Here is a 15,713-nt window from a genome sequence, read left to right as displayed (position 1 = left end):
GGAGGGAGAAGCTGGAAGTGCAGTCTTCTGTTGTTCTGGCTGGTTTCTGCATGGGGCAATTGCATGCGCCTTCCCACGTGGATCTCTCTTTAAAAAGAATTGCTTTGTTTCTGGTAAGCAGTAAAATCCTCATCTTTGGAATAACAGCCAGTCATATTCCTCTTGCTATGTTTTATAGTGCACTTCAGTTCAGTGAGCCCGTAAAATTTAATTTTTATGAGGCTGCTGATGCAGGCTTAGTCAAAGCCCCCGGGTGGGAATGTGCTGGTCCCTGCCGGGGGTCCGGGCCCTGCTGCYGGCAGGGCCACCCCGAGTTGTGCTGACTTCACCCTGAGATAAATAACTTTGATGATTTATTCTGTGACTGAGCTACGAATTGGTGCTTTCCACTGCTGAACCAGAGAAGCTCGGCGCAGGGAGGGAGGGGGGCTGGCCCTGCCTTGCCTTTTGCAGGCTGGTCTAGTTCTTTGGCAGGTTTTTCCATATAAGTAAAAGTCTTCACAAAATGTTAAGTAAACATTGTGCGAACATTTTAAAATGCACRGACGATCATAAACCTTTGAATGTTTTACAGTTTTCTTGTTAAGACGACAGAATAGTCTGTAAAGAGAAGGATTTTTGTTTTTTTTCAAAGGGGGAAAAAATCCCGAAAGCGTGACTAGTTCCACACACAACATGTCTTACTTCAGGTACCAGCTGATTTCTGAACAAAGCATCTTCCACGTGCGATACAATTTCTGTCATGCCAGAGGTGTGTTTTCAGACCGRTCTCTGAAGGACCGGGGCTCGCGGGGCTGTTCTCGGCGCGTGGCGCAGCAGCTTTTGAATGTTAGCCATTTCGGGGAAATCCGGCAGCCGCCGGCGTGCAAGTTCAGACAAATCTTGTGGAAAGAAGTGCAGGAAGAGGGGAAGGATACTGGGGAAAAGCTGGGGGTCTCGGACCTGCTGGTTTTCTCCTCACGTTCCGTCGCAGCTCCTCGTTGTGCTTTTCTCCGCTGCTGCCGCTCACCTCGCGGCGGTTTCGGGCCCTGTGCGCGGGAGCGACGTGTTGGTCYGGTGACGGGCTGAGGCAGACGGGCTGTTCAGCCCCGCGGCCTGCCTGGCGGTGCCCARATCCTGGACGGCTTTCGGGGCTGGGGGCAGGAGAAGGTTTTGTTGTTTGTTTTCTATTGTTTTTACGCAATACAGTTCTTACAACATTTCTCGGGAATGCTAAAGCCCCTTTGGTCGGTCTTGTCTCGTAGCGTCCATCTGAGACTTCACAGGGCCTTTGCAGCCTTCTGCCAAGTCACGTGGCCGTTGCGTTTGGACCAGCGTCCTGAAACATCTGCGGAAGCAACTGTGCAGTCCCACAGGGATTACTGTTCTCAGGAGCGTGTTGTGGGAATGTGCGCCGGGAACGTCCTCCAAATGCATCTGTGGCTCTGTCAGGTCTTCGGGGGTGCTGCCCGTGCTGTTTGCTTTCAGCCGTAGCGGCTTGCGTTCGGGCGGGGACCGGGGCATGTGCGTGTGCGCGAGTGTCGCGGGCTAGCGAGCTGAAGGACCTGGAGCTCTGCTGCCTTCGGCGAGCCGTTAGGTACTCTTTTTGCTCAGTGGAGCATCCCCTAGAATTCATCCTGCAGGCTGTTGTAGCTGGCGGCCTCCCCCTTTCTGAATATTTCATACGATGCAGGTGCTTATGCAAGCTTCTTGTGCCTCGTGTTCTCCAAATGCAATAGTTTGCAAAGACCTGCGTTTTTTTTATGGGTGAGGGGGAGATGTGATAGGTACTTAAATAGATTGAGTCTCATTACAGAGAAATTGAGTGAGACTTGATAAAGAAAATGCCCAGCAGGAAAAATAGCACTCAGATGAGTTTGGTGCCTGTAGGGTTCCCTGGACTTTTAATTTGAATTAGTTACTGGTGAAGGAATTCAGTGGTTAGACACAGCGCGTTTCGTGGTGGCTTAGCGCGCTGCTCAGCTCGAGCGCCGGCTCCCTGCCGCGGTGGGGCTGCTCCGAGCGGGGCAGGAGCCGCTGCGAGCCCCGCTCCCGAGGGGCGGCCGTGACCTCCCGGGCGTGCCGCAGCCCCGTGCTCCGGCTCCTGCGGGGGTTTCCCTGGGGTGGACCGGGACGAAGCACGTTTGCCCTGACCGGCCCCTTCTCCCTGCAGCTCTCCGGATCCCCCCGGGGCCCGCGCGGCTGCTCCCAGCTCTAGCTGCGCTCTCGTCTTCGGTATCGTCAGGGCTGGGAAACGGCGTGTTCGTGATTCTGGGACTGAGCCCAACCTTTTCTTCTCCCTAGGCGAAAAGGGAAGCTGRCATCACGGCCGAGCAGACTCTTCCGCGCGCGCGGACCTGGCAGCAGGAGGCCCAGGCAGGGCAGCGAGCGAACGTCCTGTTGCGCAGCGCCCGGAGGAGTCGGCACCCCATCTCCGAAGGGACGTGCTGCGGAGAGCAGGACGGGAGGAGGACTGAAGGGCTCGTCAGGCTCTGCAGTGAATCGGGAGTTACGGCCCGGTGCCTGAGCCGGAGGCGCCCGTCCTGCCGGCTTGGCTGTGCGAGCTCTCGACGAGCTCCTGCCCTCGCTGCCTTCCTGGAAAGGAGCCGTTGTTCGCGCGCCCGGACAAGCTCGTCTCCTCTCCAGCCGCGTACCCCAYGCAATCCGCTGTCCTGTAGTCCCCGTCAGAGCCTTGAATGCAGACATTCATGGTATTTTCTTTGAGTGGTACCAGTGTTTAAGGTCAAAACCTCGTGCTGTGATGAAYTGGGGGTAAATAAGGAGCCTGTTGTGCAGCGGTGGTGGCCGCAGCGCGGAGGCCGGGGTGGCCGGCGGGCCGGGGAGCGYGGCCGGCAGCTGTGCGCTGCCGCAGCAGCCGCGGATCGAGCCACAAAGGACGAATTCACGGGCCGCCTGCGGCGCCGTGGGCTGAGCACACCACGCGCTTTATGGAGCCGAGGGGCGCGGAGGCAGGCGGCGTCGCGCGTGCTCCGCTGTCAAAGCGCCGCGTTCAGCTCGGCTCCCGCTCCGTCTCCGAAAGGGCAGAGGAGGACGCGTAGACGAGCGTTTCTGAAGCGTGTTTGCAAGAGCGGGCTGGGAGAGCGGAGCACCTCGAAGGTTCAGCCGAGCCCTTTGTAACCCAGCGCCGTGGTGCGGAGCCTGCCCAGCCGCTCTGCTGGCCCGGGAGCAGCCTGCTCTGTACGGGACCCCCTGTGCTTGCAGGATGCTGGTGGAGACTCCTGGGACTGTATTACTTGGTGCACAATTTTAGAGCCAAAAGCCTGGAGAAGCTCCGGGCGTCAGCCAGAGTGACCACACGGAGGTAGCTCCAGGCTCCTTGAACTGACCTCTTCTCAGCAGGCTGGAATTCAACAGTAACTTTGCTTTTTCTCTCCAAGCATTTTACATGTAAATTAGGTTTCTCGCAATCCATTTTGAGTGAATGATGATGGAGCCGAATAAAAGCAGACAGCGTTGTAGGGCTTTGGGTAGCAAACCTGTCTGAAGCAGTGGACTGTTACAAATCATCAGGCAAATTAACTTTACTCAGTGTTTCCAGTGATCAGCGTGTAGTTAAATATTTTGAGGTCCACAGGCATCCAGCATACTGCTACTATTTTTCATTTAGCTTTTGAAGTAGCAGTGTCAAGCTGCTGTATTACTGTGGCTTAAATTCAAAGGAGAACTCCATTTGATTTGAAGCAGTATGCATTATTAAATATGACTGCACAGGAGCCCCTATGGGATAATCCTTTATGATAAATGATGTTTGAAAGGAGGGAGACCGTATATTGGCTATCTCGCACACCAGTCACAGCTAATCTGCGGTAGCAGGACAAGGCACAGCATAATTGCGGATATGCAGAGCAAAGGGCAGAGGCTACGCTGACAAACCGACAGCTACGTCCTGCGCGTAGTCACCTGCATGCAGTAAAGATGAACTGAACTGGAGCATCTTTCTTTGACATAATAAGGACAACACTTACATACCCACAGATTTCTGTCCTGTAACATGCAGCTTAATCGACTGACTCTCAATACTGTTTTGTGCAGAAGTGCTAGAAATCTGGCAAGTAACCTAAATGCAAAGGTAATCGAAAGCTGCTTGTTCTCCAGAATATCTTTGGATGCACGCAGAAGCCTCCATGGAAATAACAAAAAAGCATCCAGTTTCTGTGTGACTCTTAATACAGGGAGATATTTATTTGTCCTGTCAGCATATCAYATGCCTTAATTGAGCAAATGATAATTTTTATTTACTGGCCTTAGAGTGAAGTTTTCTGATTTAAATRTATTGATTTGGTTCTGACATAAAAATCTGTTAAAGCCTCTGAAGCACAGCAAGGATAAATAAGCGTGTCAGCCTGCAGCGGACGTGGCAGTTCCTCGCTGCTGATTTGCAGCCTTTTTTGGCACCTTGCATCTCCCACCAGGGACTGCTCGATGGGGAGGCTGCCYGGAACCACGGGCTGAGCCGGAGGGTGCAGACCAGACCCTGCTTAAAATACAGCTTTTGTCACCTGTGAAAGTGTGAAGGTTGAGTCTTGCACAGTTAACTATTTCAATGCCCTTTCTCAGCTGAAAAGAGAGAAGAGTTCCCCCAGAAGAGTTTCTCCAAGAACCTCTCAGTATCCTGTTCCTTTAGGTTTCCTCRTTAGCAGTAAACGAGCTTTTCTTCTTTTTGGAGCTCTCTGCCTCCTGCTCCAGGGCGAGAGGAGCGGCCAGCCCCAGGAGACGCTGCCCCGTGGCCGCGGAGTCGACCGCAGGCTCGTTCCCCTCGGGCTCCTGGCGGCTCCAGCGCGTCCTCTGCRCTGGCCTCCCCCCGACCATGAGGGATCCTAAAAAGCACCAAGTGCCGGCAGCTGCTCCGAGGCGCTGGGAAGGGGGAGCAGGGAAACCCCTCTCCCGAATCCGTGCCTGCACGGGCGGTGGAGCAGGCCCTGGAGCCGCTCAGCACGAGGAAAGGCTGCTGTGCGTTACGCCAGAGCTGCTGCAGCTGGGCTTAGCACTTCTGCTACAGCCCTAGCAGCTAATGTGCCAAAAATCCAGATAAATAAGACCCGGGCACCCTCTTCGCACCCTCTCGGCGTGCCTGAGGCCYGGCCGCGTGCGGAGAGGACGGTCCGGGGCAGCTCTGTGGTCCTGCGCTGCCCGGCAGACGGCTAAACTAAGCGCCCTCTCCCTAAGGGAGGGCAAGCTAGGGGAAGGGAGCAGGACTGAGTTTGACAGCGGACTCTGCTCTTTTTAAACTCGGGAAAGCGCAGAGTTACAGCTGCTCTCCTCTTGCAGCCTTTGCTCGCCGGCCGCGGTTCGCCCTCTCCTTCCACCACGGTTGGCACCGAGGAGGCTTCGGGGCGAGATAAACTTCCCCGTGCGGGGGCAGRACTGGAGTAAGAACTGAGCGAACGTGAGCAGCGAACAGGGCACGGGGCGGTGGTGAGAGCGGCCGGAGACGACCTCGCTGCCGGGCTTCTCCCCGCCGCGCTGCCAGCGGGAAAGGTGGGTGCGCGTGCGGTGACGGCAGCCCCGGCTTGCGGCTGGGAGAACGAGATCTTCTAGGGAGAAGGGGCGAGAGCGGGCGCTTCCCTGGGGCTTTCTAACGAGCTCCGTGCCGGGGAGCCCGGCGCCCGGATCGCGGCGCKGGTGCCGGGTGGCCCCACTCTCTGGCACCTGCTGCTTTCCTCTGGCTCTCGRGATTGCAGCAGCATCGTTGCCTCTCTCAGTTGTGCCTGAAGCTGTTTCCCCCGCTCACTCTGTGCGTGAGCCTGGCCCCGTGCACGCGTGGTCCCATGCACACACAGCCCCACGCACGCAGCACGTGCAAGACCCGGCACGGGAGCAGCGTGCCCGCCGAGCGTGCACTGGGCGCCGCCAGCACGGCCCCTGCGCTCAACGTGCCCGCGCGGAGCTGCGGGCTGTCACRGCGTTACTCCCTGCCTGCGTAAACCCTGCGTTTCCCCTTGAAAASACTCATTTACCTGCTGGGTTAGGCTGAGTTGAATGTTCCTAATACGAGTCGGGGGCCGCTGCTGCTTTCTCCCTTCACCCCGTGTCCCTTTGCACTTCCTGTGGCTTTTTATCAGTTTGGTGGTTATTTTTAGTAGGAGYTTGCCCTAGGGCAAGTAAAAGAAACCCAGTGTTTATTCTTAGGAAAGAAGCAAATGCACTTAGTGCGGGTTGCAAGCAGGCTCCTGGSAGGCAGAGCGGCCGCGCGGCGCCGAGCAGCGTCCGGGCGGCGTCGAGCACCAAGGGTTTCGCGCCTCGGTTTTGAGCGCGGGAGCGCGGGCCAGGCTGGTGGCCGTGCCGGCGTTCGCCTTTAGGGCAAGGGAAGGGGCAAAGCGACGCTGGGGCGCTGCGCGGCCGCGCTGCCCCGGCCGGAGCCCCTGCCGAGCGCCTGCCCTCTGCTCGGCCGTCGTCCGCGGCCGGGGGCAGGAGAGGGAGAGGGCGGGAGACCTTCCTCCTTCGGCTGCTTTAACTCTATAATTAAGCTGAACGAGAGGCTCTGAGCTAAACCTCTGTTTCTCCTGCTGTGCTTGAGCGAACACAAAGAGGGGAAAAGGACCGAACAATTAAAATGAGAAACAAAATTGCACGGAGAGGTCTGAGGAATGATTTCTCCCCCCTCCGACATACTCGCCCCCAACAAGTGCCACGTGCCCTGCGTATAAAGAGCAGCTGCCTCGACTCGTCTAATCATCCCTTTGTTGCTTTATAATATTAATTAAACATTCCTCGGGGATTGTTCGCATCCTAATTAAACCAGGAGCTCACAAAAGCCCGCGAAGAAACCAAACGGGCGGATGTCGGGGGATGCGCAGCCCCGCTTTGCCAAGYGGCACGCGACAGCGGTCAGAAACCCCGGAGCAGAACCGCGGTTCAAAGCGGTTTTGACGGGCGGTGAGGATGGGACCCCCCGAGCGGCCGTCCCGCAGCGGGAGCGGCTCTCGGCTCCGGGATTTTTGGAGGAAGAGCCATAGGAGGCGAGCGGCGGGGAAGGGGCGCGGGGCTTCTCCCCGCTCCCAGCTCGCGGGAGCGAGCCGTCCTTGGCAGGAGAGCGCTGCTATTGCAGGGCCAATTAATCCGCAGCTGCTCTGAAGGGGGGCTGGGGGCTGGAGAGAGCCGCGGAGCTGCTTGGAAAAGGTCCCGAAGGCCCGCGGCGGGCAGGCGGCGGCAGCTGGGAGCCGGGGCCCCGCGGGAGGGGGCAGGCGGCCCGAACAAACAGCTGGGCTGCGGAGAAAGCTGCGCGGGCGCAGCCGTCGCGGGGCGGCCGCCGGAAGGGGGTTCGCAGCTCGCGGCGCGGCCGTTCCTGCGGCGGGCTCCGGCCGCCCTCTCCCCGGGGAGCGCTGAGGAGTCCTTCCCGGGGCGCTTGCGTTGCCCGGCTGCGGCGCGCAGCCACGGGGCTCTCTGCAGCGGTGCGAAGACGCGTCGCATCTAATCGCGCTCGTCACGTTAAATCGTAGCACGGCAAAAAGCCTGCGCCCCCGCCGGGAGCATGACCCCCGTGGAGATCTGGGGGATCTACCTTTGACGTGTTGCGGGAGCGACGGGATGAGTTGGTCTGAGCTCTCCATATTTGTAAGAAACTGCAGGTTTTGCTGCTTTRCTGGCAGGATAAGTGGTTTGTCCTACTCATCTCTAGAGTAGTTTAGAGATCTCCTAAAACCTCTCTGGAAGGAAGACTTTTGCTTGGCTTTCCCCAGCGACACCTTCCCGAGGTTCTTTTTGTAGCTGCAGGTGCAGCGATCCTTCTCACTCATCCTAGGAACACCTTAGAAAAGCAAATAACACACAAATTCTGCGAAAGGTTCGGGTACTCTTGCTCACAGCACTGCTGACATCAACAAGGTGTTTCAAAACCACGCGAGCAGTAAGCAGAAGGATCCTCTCTTGAATTCTTTTAAATCCAGAGGACCYGATCTGGCCTTTCTATACACACAGGAAATTCAGCGTACAGGAAACTCGGTATAAAAACGAACATGAGTAATTTCCACCCGATTAGCATGACTGCGTTCAGAGCAGGCTGCTGCCCGCGGAAGCGCCTGCCTGGCTGCCGTTGGGTGCTCGCTGTCGACAACGGGTCAGGAACAGACCGAAAAGCGGAGGATGGGGAACATGTGCAGAGGCCACTTGGAAGAGCTGCAGCTACTGACCCCAGGACAGGCCTGCGCGAAAGCAAGCTCGCGGGAGGAGCTGCTGGCTTCTCTGAGGTCTGCTCTGCCCCTTCGTGTATTAACACGTCCTCCACGTGATCCGGGGTCAAGTGTTTTGCAGCCCTCAGGTGGGGAACGTGCTGGTTCTGCAAGGACGCTCRCGGTGGCTTTGGCACAGCGGCTGCAGCCCCCGGCAGCAGGGCTGGACGGACGTCGTGTGGCTGCTGGAGGGACCGGGTCCCCGGGGCACACAGCTGCCTGCACCGGCCAGTGCCGGAGGGTTGGTGGGACGGASTCTGCCCCATCGTCGCTGGGTTTACAGACGTCTCAGGGAGCTTGCTCCATGCCGGGTTGCAACACCACCGCAACCTCTGCTCGCGCTGCGGCTAAAACTGCTTCTGACCGAGAAGCCAGCAAGGGACCTCGTGTCATGCTGGCCATCGGGGGAGACCTGATGCTGCAACGCCTCCAGTCTGGACCAGAGGCGACAGATATTCTGCAGTACTTTGCTCTCTTGAGAGGTCCGTCAAGCCTGTTAGTAACTTCCTCTGTCCCCRGAAGGTTGTAAGGGACCAGAGCGCAGCAGAAGCGATGCCAAGGGGCCGGGAATGAGCCATCGGCAGGGCACGTTCTCCTTGGCAAACCTGGCTAGGGAGAAAGCAACGGCTCTGCTGGGCAGCGGCTCCTCCCGGCGCCAGGGTCGTTCCCTGGCGGTCGCCGCCGGCGTACGGCTTCGGGAGGGAGCGCGCTCTACTCCTGCAGTCCGGGAGCCAACCTCTGCCTCTGCGGGGTTGTCACGGGCAGAGCAAAGGCGCTAATTAAACCTGACGGAAAGTCACGTTCGTTATCTCTAGCTTCCAAATGTCACGTCACCAGCAACAGCCAGGCGCTAGGGATGTGGGCAGCCCCCGGGAACGTCCAGCCTGGACCGCCGGCTTGTTCCCTTAAYGAGGGAGCAGACCTGGCTCTCCTAATTGCCCGGGCAGTGGGATCATCACAGCCCCTCTGGCAGTGCAGTTGTGCCCCCCCAAACTGCCCCGTCTTCCACACCTGGGCATCGGAGGCCGCTAAAATCTTGTTTCGGGGGGTTCCTGGGAACCGTTTCTCAATTAGCGAGGGCGCGGGGAAACCACGGGAAGGGGAGATGCCCCCTCTTTCTGCAGCAGCACTAACAGACACGCGGTTTGGCGTTTAGAAACGCTGCTTGAAGGAGCAGGACAGCTTCTGCTGGCGGTCAATAACGCGAGGAAGGCGAGGGGAGGTGCGCTGGGGCGCCTGGGACAACGCTGGGCTCTGAACAAGCTGCTGCTCTTCCAGCAACGAGGCGGCAATCGGTTTCTTCCTTGCCAGACTCGCTTTGAGGGGAAACGTATTGATTTGTGGAGTTTCCGGTCAGAAAGGTTGGGTTAGYTAAGCGCGTCACCGTTGATGTTTAGCTGGGTAGATGAAAATACGGTGAGGAAGGGCAGGCGCTGGCCGGGGCAGGCCTTCGGCAAGCTCCCGCTGCCGCGGCGCGTGGCCGAGGCCGTCGCCTGGGCTCTCGCCCTCCCTGGAGCGTGAACGCAACCTGCGTCCGACAGGGCAGCAACCTTGCGTTTGCCTTTCTTTTTGCCCAGCATTAGCCTGAGAAGCCCCATCTCATTGCCGGAGGAATAAGCTGTGAAATAGTTTGGAAAATAAAGACCTTTTAATCGCAGGCACGCCTGTGAGGCCATCTGGCCGGAGGGAAACGTGTTGCTGGCGTTGGCCCGGGCTGCAGGGGGGAAGCCCGGAGAGGCTGGGTGAAGAGCAGCTCCCGCAGAAGCACGCTGCTGACGTTGACGGCCCGATCCCGGCTGCGCGTTGGGAGCCGCGGGCCCGACGGAGCGCCTCGCCGTGTCGGTCGTGCCGGATCCGCTCGCTGGCGTTAGGAGGGAGGACGGCAGGGCAGGAGCTCTCAGCGCCGTCTGCAAGCGTCGTGCCGTGGGGGCTGCTGCGGTTTCCTCGAGGCGTTCGTCCGCGGGGAGGAAGGGCTGAGCAGGCTCCTTCTTCCATCCCCCCCGCCAGGCTCTGGTTCGTTCTTTATTTTTACGCAGATGACTGGCCCTGTATCTTCCTTCTGCTAAAACGCCGAATGCATAAGCGGGTCGCTGCCCGCGGTGCGTCTCTCCGCCCGCGGCAGGCGCGCTCGGAGGGGAGGCGACGGGCCCCAGGGCCGGGAGCGCTGGAGCCCTTCGCAGGCGCGCGCTGCGCGGAGGTCGCTACGTGACCCGTGGTTTTTTCCAAGGAGGACCGACGGATGCGGACCGTGAGTTCGAGCAGCCRGTCGCAGCCAGCGGCCAAAAAAACCTTCAAGGGATGCATGCAAGGAAAATGATGAATTACTGAAGAAACGTCCTCTAAGCCGGGGGGTACCTTGTTCCCCCCTCTTGGAGCAGAGGCTCCTGCAGGAGGTGTTTAGCCATGGGCAGAACCGGCATCTGGGAATAACCGTCTTCTGTTGGGCGCAAACAGCAGGTGCACAGTGAATAGGAGCTTTCTTGCCCCCTCTAATAGTCCCTGGTATGTGAATGGATGTTATTGGTGTCAAATTAACTGCAGCGCACTTGATCCGGTCTGCACTTAACACAGCCCAAGAATAGAAATTTCTATAAATCTGAATACCTCAGCTTCATTTGTCGTTGCTCCCCTCCACGGGGCACGTTCATGGGGGAATGAGTTGTATAATCATGGTACTGTGTTTGGTATTAACCGCTCCTATCAAAGATGCAGAACACAGCTAGGGCCTCATTAAAGACAGTCATTGGGCTAATTAGGTAGGTTTCGTACTTAATGGAGAGCTGTCTCGTGGCAGTTTCATGGAAACGAGAGGAGCAAAAGAGATTATCGTTTTAGGAAAAGTCTCTGGAGAAGCGAAATGGTCATGCGCAAACGCAGCCCAGATCCCTGAGCAGGTCCTGCTCTGGAGCCARCACGAAGCAAGCCCGGGAGCCCCGCGGGCCCCAGCCCGGCCGAGAGGGCCCGTCCCTGCGCCGAGGGGAAGGGAAGGGCCGCCGCCGGCCGGGAAGCAAGGGAAATTAGACTGTCGGCGCGGGGAAAAGCTGGGGCTCTGCTTTGTGCTACTGCGCTTTCCCCTGTTYGTGAATCCCACAGAAAGGGTTGGTGGGAGCTGGAATGGGCCATTTGTGACACACAGGATGAACTACTGATAAAAGAAAAAAATYCTGTAGAAACAGCCTTCAGAAAAATGAGGAGGAGAGAAAACAACTGGACCTAAATCCTGTGTGGAGGAAAAACAAAACCTTGCTTGCAACTTGGGTTCCTGAAAAASTGCTGAGCACAGCAGCCAGATGCTGACCCACTCTCCTCTCCTTCTATGGGCACAAGCAGGGCTTGCTTTGCGCCTATATTTAATTTCCAAGAAAAAAAATTCTCTCTTCATGCCTCTGCTCCACTGGCCTCTCTGCCTTGGGAAGTTAAAACAGGAATAGAATTGCATATATATATATTTAAAAAAAAATAGTGTGTGTGCACACAAGCCCTTCCTAAACTTGGAGTGAGCTGAACAGGTTTTTGCAACATAACACTGTGCTGTTTGCATGAACCATCTGGTTGGAATCAGAGCTGATGGGAACGTGGGGGCAGCCCCCGATGGGGGATGTCTCCCCCTTGCTCGGCACACGARCGGTAACCGGACCACGCGCAGGCGAGGGAGCATCCGGGCGCCGACGTCTGGCCGGGCAGGGAGCCGTGCTCCCCTCGCGACACGACCCGTCCTCGGGCTGCGGCCGCCCCTGCTGCGCTTCCACGGCTCCCCTCTGCAGGCCCGGGCGAGCGTGGCCCTTCCCTCCCCAGTTTCTCACTCAAACCCTTCCCCAGCCGCCTCCGCTGCCCRCGACTTCTGCAGAGCCGCAGCGACGGGCTGCAGCCAACGAGCTAAACGCTCTTGGCTCGCTCTGCTTTTCATGGCAGACACCGGTCCAGAAGCTTCTACGTTTGAGAAAATACTGCTGGGACTGAAAGGGGCTTTTTCACAATTGCCACCATTATAGAGACTGTGCGACACCACATCCAGGACTGACGTCACTTTATTTGCAACTCTTAGAGAGCTCAACACTGAAGAACTTTGTTCTTTCAAGACTAAATTTGTACACAACAGCATACGAGAAAYAACAACGATAAAGGTCTGTTGCAGCTTCGTGTCTCAGTGCGACATCTGGGGTTCAGGCCATGGAAGGGGGAAGCCAAACCGGCAGRGAATTTCTGAATATCACAAAATTCAGTGAAAGGAGCGTTATGCTCCAGGTGGACCAGCTTGGGGAAGGAGGGRCGCTGTCAGCGCAACGGAGAGGCAGTTTAGCAAAAAGAAGAATAGTTGAAATTCAACAAAACTGGGGTTCAACACCTGCAATTAGCAATCATTCAAGTACTGCAGTCTTATAAATTCCTATTTGTTTTTCTTTCAATTTAAATAACAAGTGCTTCAAGGTCAATATCTGAATTGCCTGTTTTGTAATCCAATTTTAAGTGCACATCAGTAGGAATATGTTTTAAAAAATTATATATATATATATATATTAAATAACAAGTGCTTCAAGGTCAATATCTGAATTGCCTGTTTTGTAATCCAATTTTAAGTGCACATCAGTAGGAATATGTTTTAAAAAATTATATATATATATATATATCTGAACACACATACACACACACGCACACACAGTGAATTTTATGTGCTGCAGCTCACAGCTGGTAGCACCAAGGCCCTAAAAGCTGCCAAAGATGCTGGTGATTTTTGCAAGCATCAGCCCAGCCAGCCCCTACAGCCAGGGCTGCCAGCAGCTGCTCCGACTGCCCCCGAGGTGCTGTTCTCCGGAAAAACACTGCTTGCAGGCAGCCGATGCCCACAGCATGTTTCACAGGAAGACCTCAGTCCAGGTCAAGAGCTTGGGGGAGTCCTGAAGAGCGGTGTGTGGCCTCCAGCTCATTTCCAGCGTGAAATAGAAGTGTTTGGCAGAGCAGTGGGCACTGCCCAACTCAGACCCATACAGCTGTGTTAATATCGAAGCCAGACTGGGGGTAGTCAATGGTATCATGGACTTTCTTGGTGCCAGTTTTGGGTTTGTTGCTAGTGCTGTCCACCTTTGGGCACCTCTCGACTTTGCTGTGATTGTTCTGTGTGTTCCCTTGAAGCGGAAAGTAAAATGTCCCCTTGAGTTTGTTCAATTTTTTGGGTCTCTTTGAAATTTCAGGCTGTTTGTCTTCAGGTGGTAGCCAGCAAGGTTTCTCCTTGAGAAGCCTATCTCGGTCTGGTCGAACRCTCCTCAAAAACTTCTTGAAGATGTTGGCAGTGAGGGAAAATTTCCTGTAGAGCTCCTGGGATCTGCTAACAGACAGGGACGCTTCACTTTTTTCTCCCTTTTTATCCAGCTCAGGCAGATCCAGCCAGTTCCCAACCAAGTCTGCAAAGATGTTGTCTCCCAGGATCAGAGGTTGCCGGTTCCTGCTCTGGGACATCAGGGAGGAGGTCCAGTCATTGCCATCATCACACCCCTGGCAATCCCCCCGTCCCAGTGTCCCGGCAGCCCTGCCCCGGCAGGCGCTGGTGGCAGCTCTGCAAGGCTGACTCCTGGCCATGCCCCCGCTGCCCGGCTCTGGCGTCCCTGCAGGGAAGCGCTCAGCTCTGCTCCAAGTTGAGGAAGGGCCATTAGTGCGATAAATGTCTTCAGTGCAGATGCTTTGGGAGGAGGAGATGGTGTCTCTAAGGCGGCCGCCCTCAGGGAGAGTGGCAGGCCCCAGCGAGCCGGCAGACTGCGGTGCTGGTGCGGAGGCCGCGAAGGACGTGGGGCTGCATTCGTCCGCCAGTGCCTTCCCCCGCGAGCGCTCGTTCGGCCGGCCGGCCTCCAGCCCCGCGCGCAGCACCTCCCCGCCGCTGCGGGAGCACTGGTGCTGCTCGATGCCAGGAACTGTGTTTCGACTCCCTGATATCTCCAACTGTTCCAACGCCGTCTGGACCTGGAGGAGTTTCAGCTCCTGCAGTGCCCCCATCATGCAGTTCATCTGCTCGTGCAGCCCGTCCCCAACCTCCTTCATGGATAACTGGGGAGGAAGAGAAGACATTGAGTCAGCGCCGGAGACGCCAAGGAAGAGCAAGCGAACGCTGACAACAGGGCAGCAGAGCTGGGCTCTGCTCCCCTTCTCGTTTTCTAAGCCTCATCTCTGCAAACAAAAAGCAGCTCTCTCCAGAAACGTGGCCTCTTGCTGAACGATCACATGCAGATACGCCGTACCTGTGTGACAGCCACGCTCACGGGATGGCAATCAGATATTTCTTAGATTCTTTAGCTGTGTTAGTTTAAAAATATTCTGAACCCTTTAGGAATAAGAGGAGTGACAGAAGTAGTGGATTTTCTGACCTGACAACAAACATAAATAGTTTATTTGAGTTTCCATTAATTGCTTGGCAGAAACCCAAGGCATATAACTGTGAATGGTTTTGGCTGCCTCCAGTTTAGCGTATTCTGCTGCTTTTGTTTCTTTTGTGCTATGTAACTAACTGAAATCAGGAGAAATGAATAGACCGTGCCCGTCACTGGGAACCTTGCTCTCCAGTTTAGCACTAGAATGCTAACATAAAATAAAAATCAACATTAATAAAAATCACATAATGTTACTATATAATATATCTTAAGATTTTAATACCCTACTTACAGGCACCTTTCACTAGAGGACAAATTTGAACACATTTGAGATTTTTTAAAACAGCAATCAATCTTTAAAATTATTTCTACTAGAAAACAATCTCTTTGATTCCCAGCTAAGACCATTAGTAACAGTTCTGTTTTATCCCTAAAATTTGCTATAAGGCTTTAACTTTCTATRTTAGACTCCGAATATGCTAGTTATTTTGCAAAGCTTCTAAGTGCCCCTCTCTCCTCTTTCCCTCTGTTCTTTCTCTCTTTCTTGTGTAGGATCTGGATCATATTCCCAAAGCAGCATCATAAAACAAATGGGCTATACTTTCCAACAGCTGCCCCTTTTTTTTAGCAGGCAGCGGGGGGGGGGGGAGATGGGAACGAAAGGGGGAAGAACAGCAGGCAATGGCAGGGCTGGAGGTGAAGATATGTCACACTGGTGTAAGGTGGTTTGCAGAAGAGATTGCCGCTGCCTAGGAAAAGCTCCTGCCTACCTCGTCACAAACAAACAGTTTAAAGGGTTCGTCACAGGTCTGGTGTAGCAATAGGTCTCTTTTACAGTGGAAAAGGACAGAAGCATCTTATGTTCTGCTCTACATTATCAAGATTCCTATTTTCCCCTCTCCTTCATTTTTGCTAAATTACTTCAATTATTTGCTCTTTGTCCATTTCCTTTCCGAGGTCTGACCAGTGAGAAAGAGCAGTCATCAAAAGATCTGASCCTCTGTAACAAGGTTGCTCCAAAAGTGGAAGCCTCTCAGCAGTTTCTGAACACAAATCTCCAGCTCCATTTCAAAACCCAGAACCTAAAACTAGCAGGCAGATTACACCAATTTTCAAAGCTTCACTCCTGAGAAACTGATCTAGTTCCCAGAACGAACGCACCAGCTATGACACTATGGAAAAGATCAGT

General features: G+C 55.4%; 1 protein-coding gene across 1 annotated transcript; it reads right to left on the bottom strand.

Annotated features, from left to right (window-relative positions):
- Nucleotides 1-12,691: 12,691 nt before the first annotated feature.
- On the bottom strand, nucleotides 12,692-15,103 carry INKA2 (inka box actin regulator 2). Its single transcript, XM_085306578.1, has one exon. The coding sequence runs from the start codon at nucleotides 14,223-14,225 to the stop codon at nucleotides 13,143-13,145; it is 1,083 nt and encodes a 360-aa protein (XP_085162704.1). The 5' UTR covers nucleotides 14,226-15,103; the 3' UTR covers nucleotides 12,692-13,142.
- Nucleotides 15,104-15,713: the final 610 nt, after the last annotated feature.

This window comes from Rhea americana, unplaced genomic scaffold (assembly GCF_003343005.1).
Source record: "Rhea americana isolate MKP2758 unplaced genomic scaffold, rheAme1 scaffold_241, whole genome shotgun sequence".
NCBI lineage: Eukaryota > Metazoa > Chordata > Aves > Rheiformes > Rheidae > Rhea > Rhea americana.
This window is presented reverse-complemented; position numbering and strand designations above follow the sequence as displayed.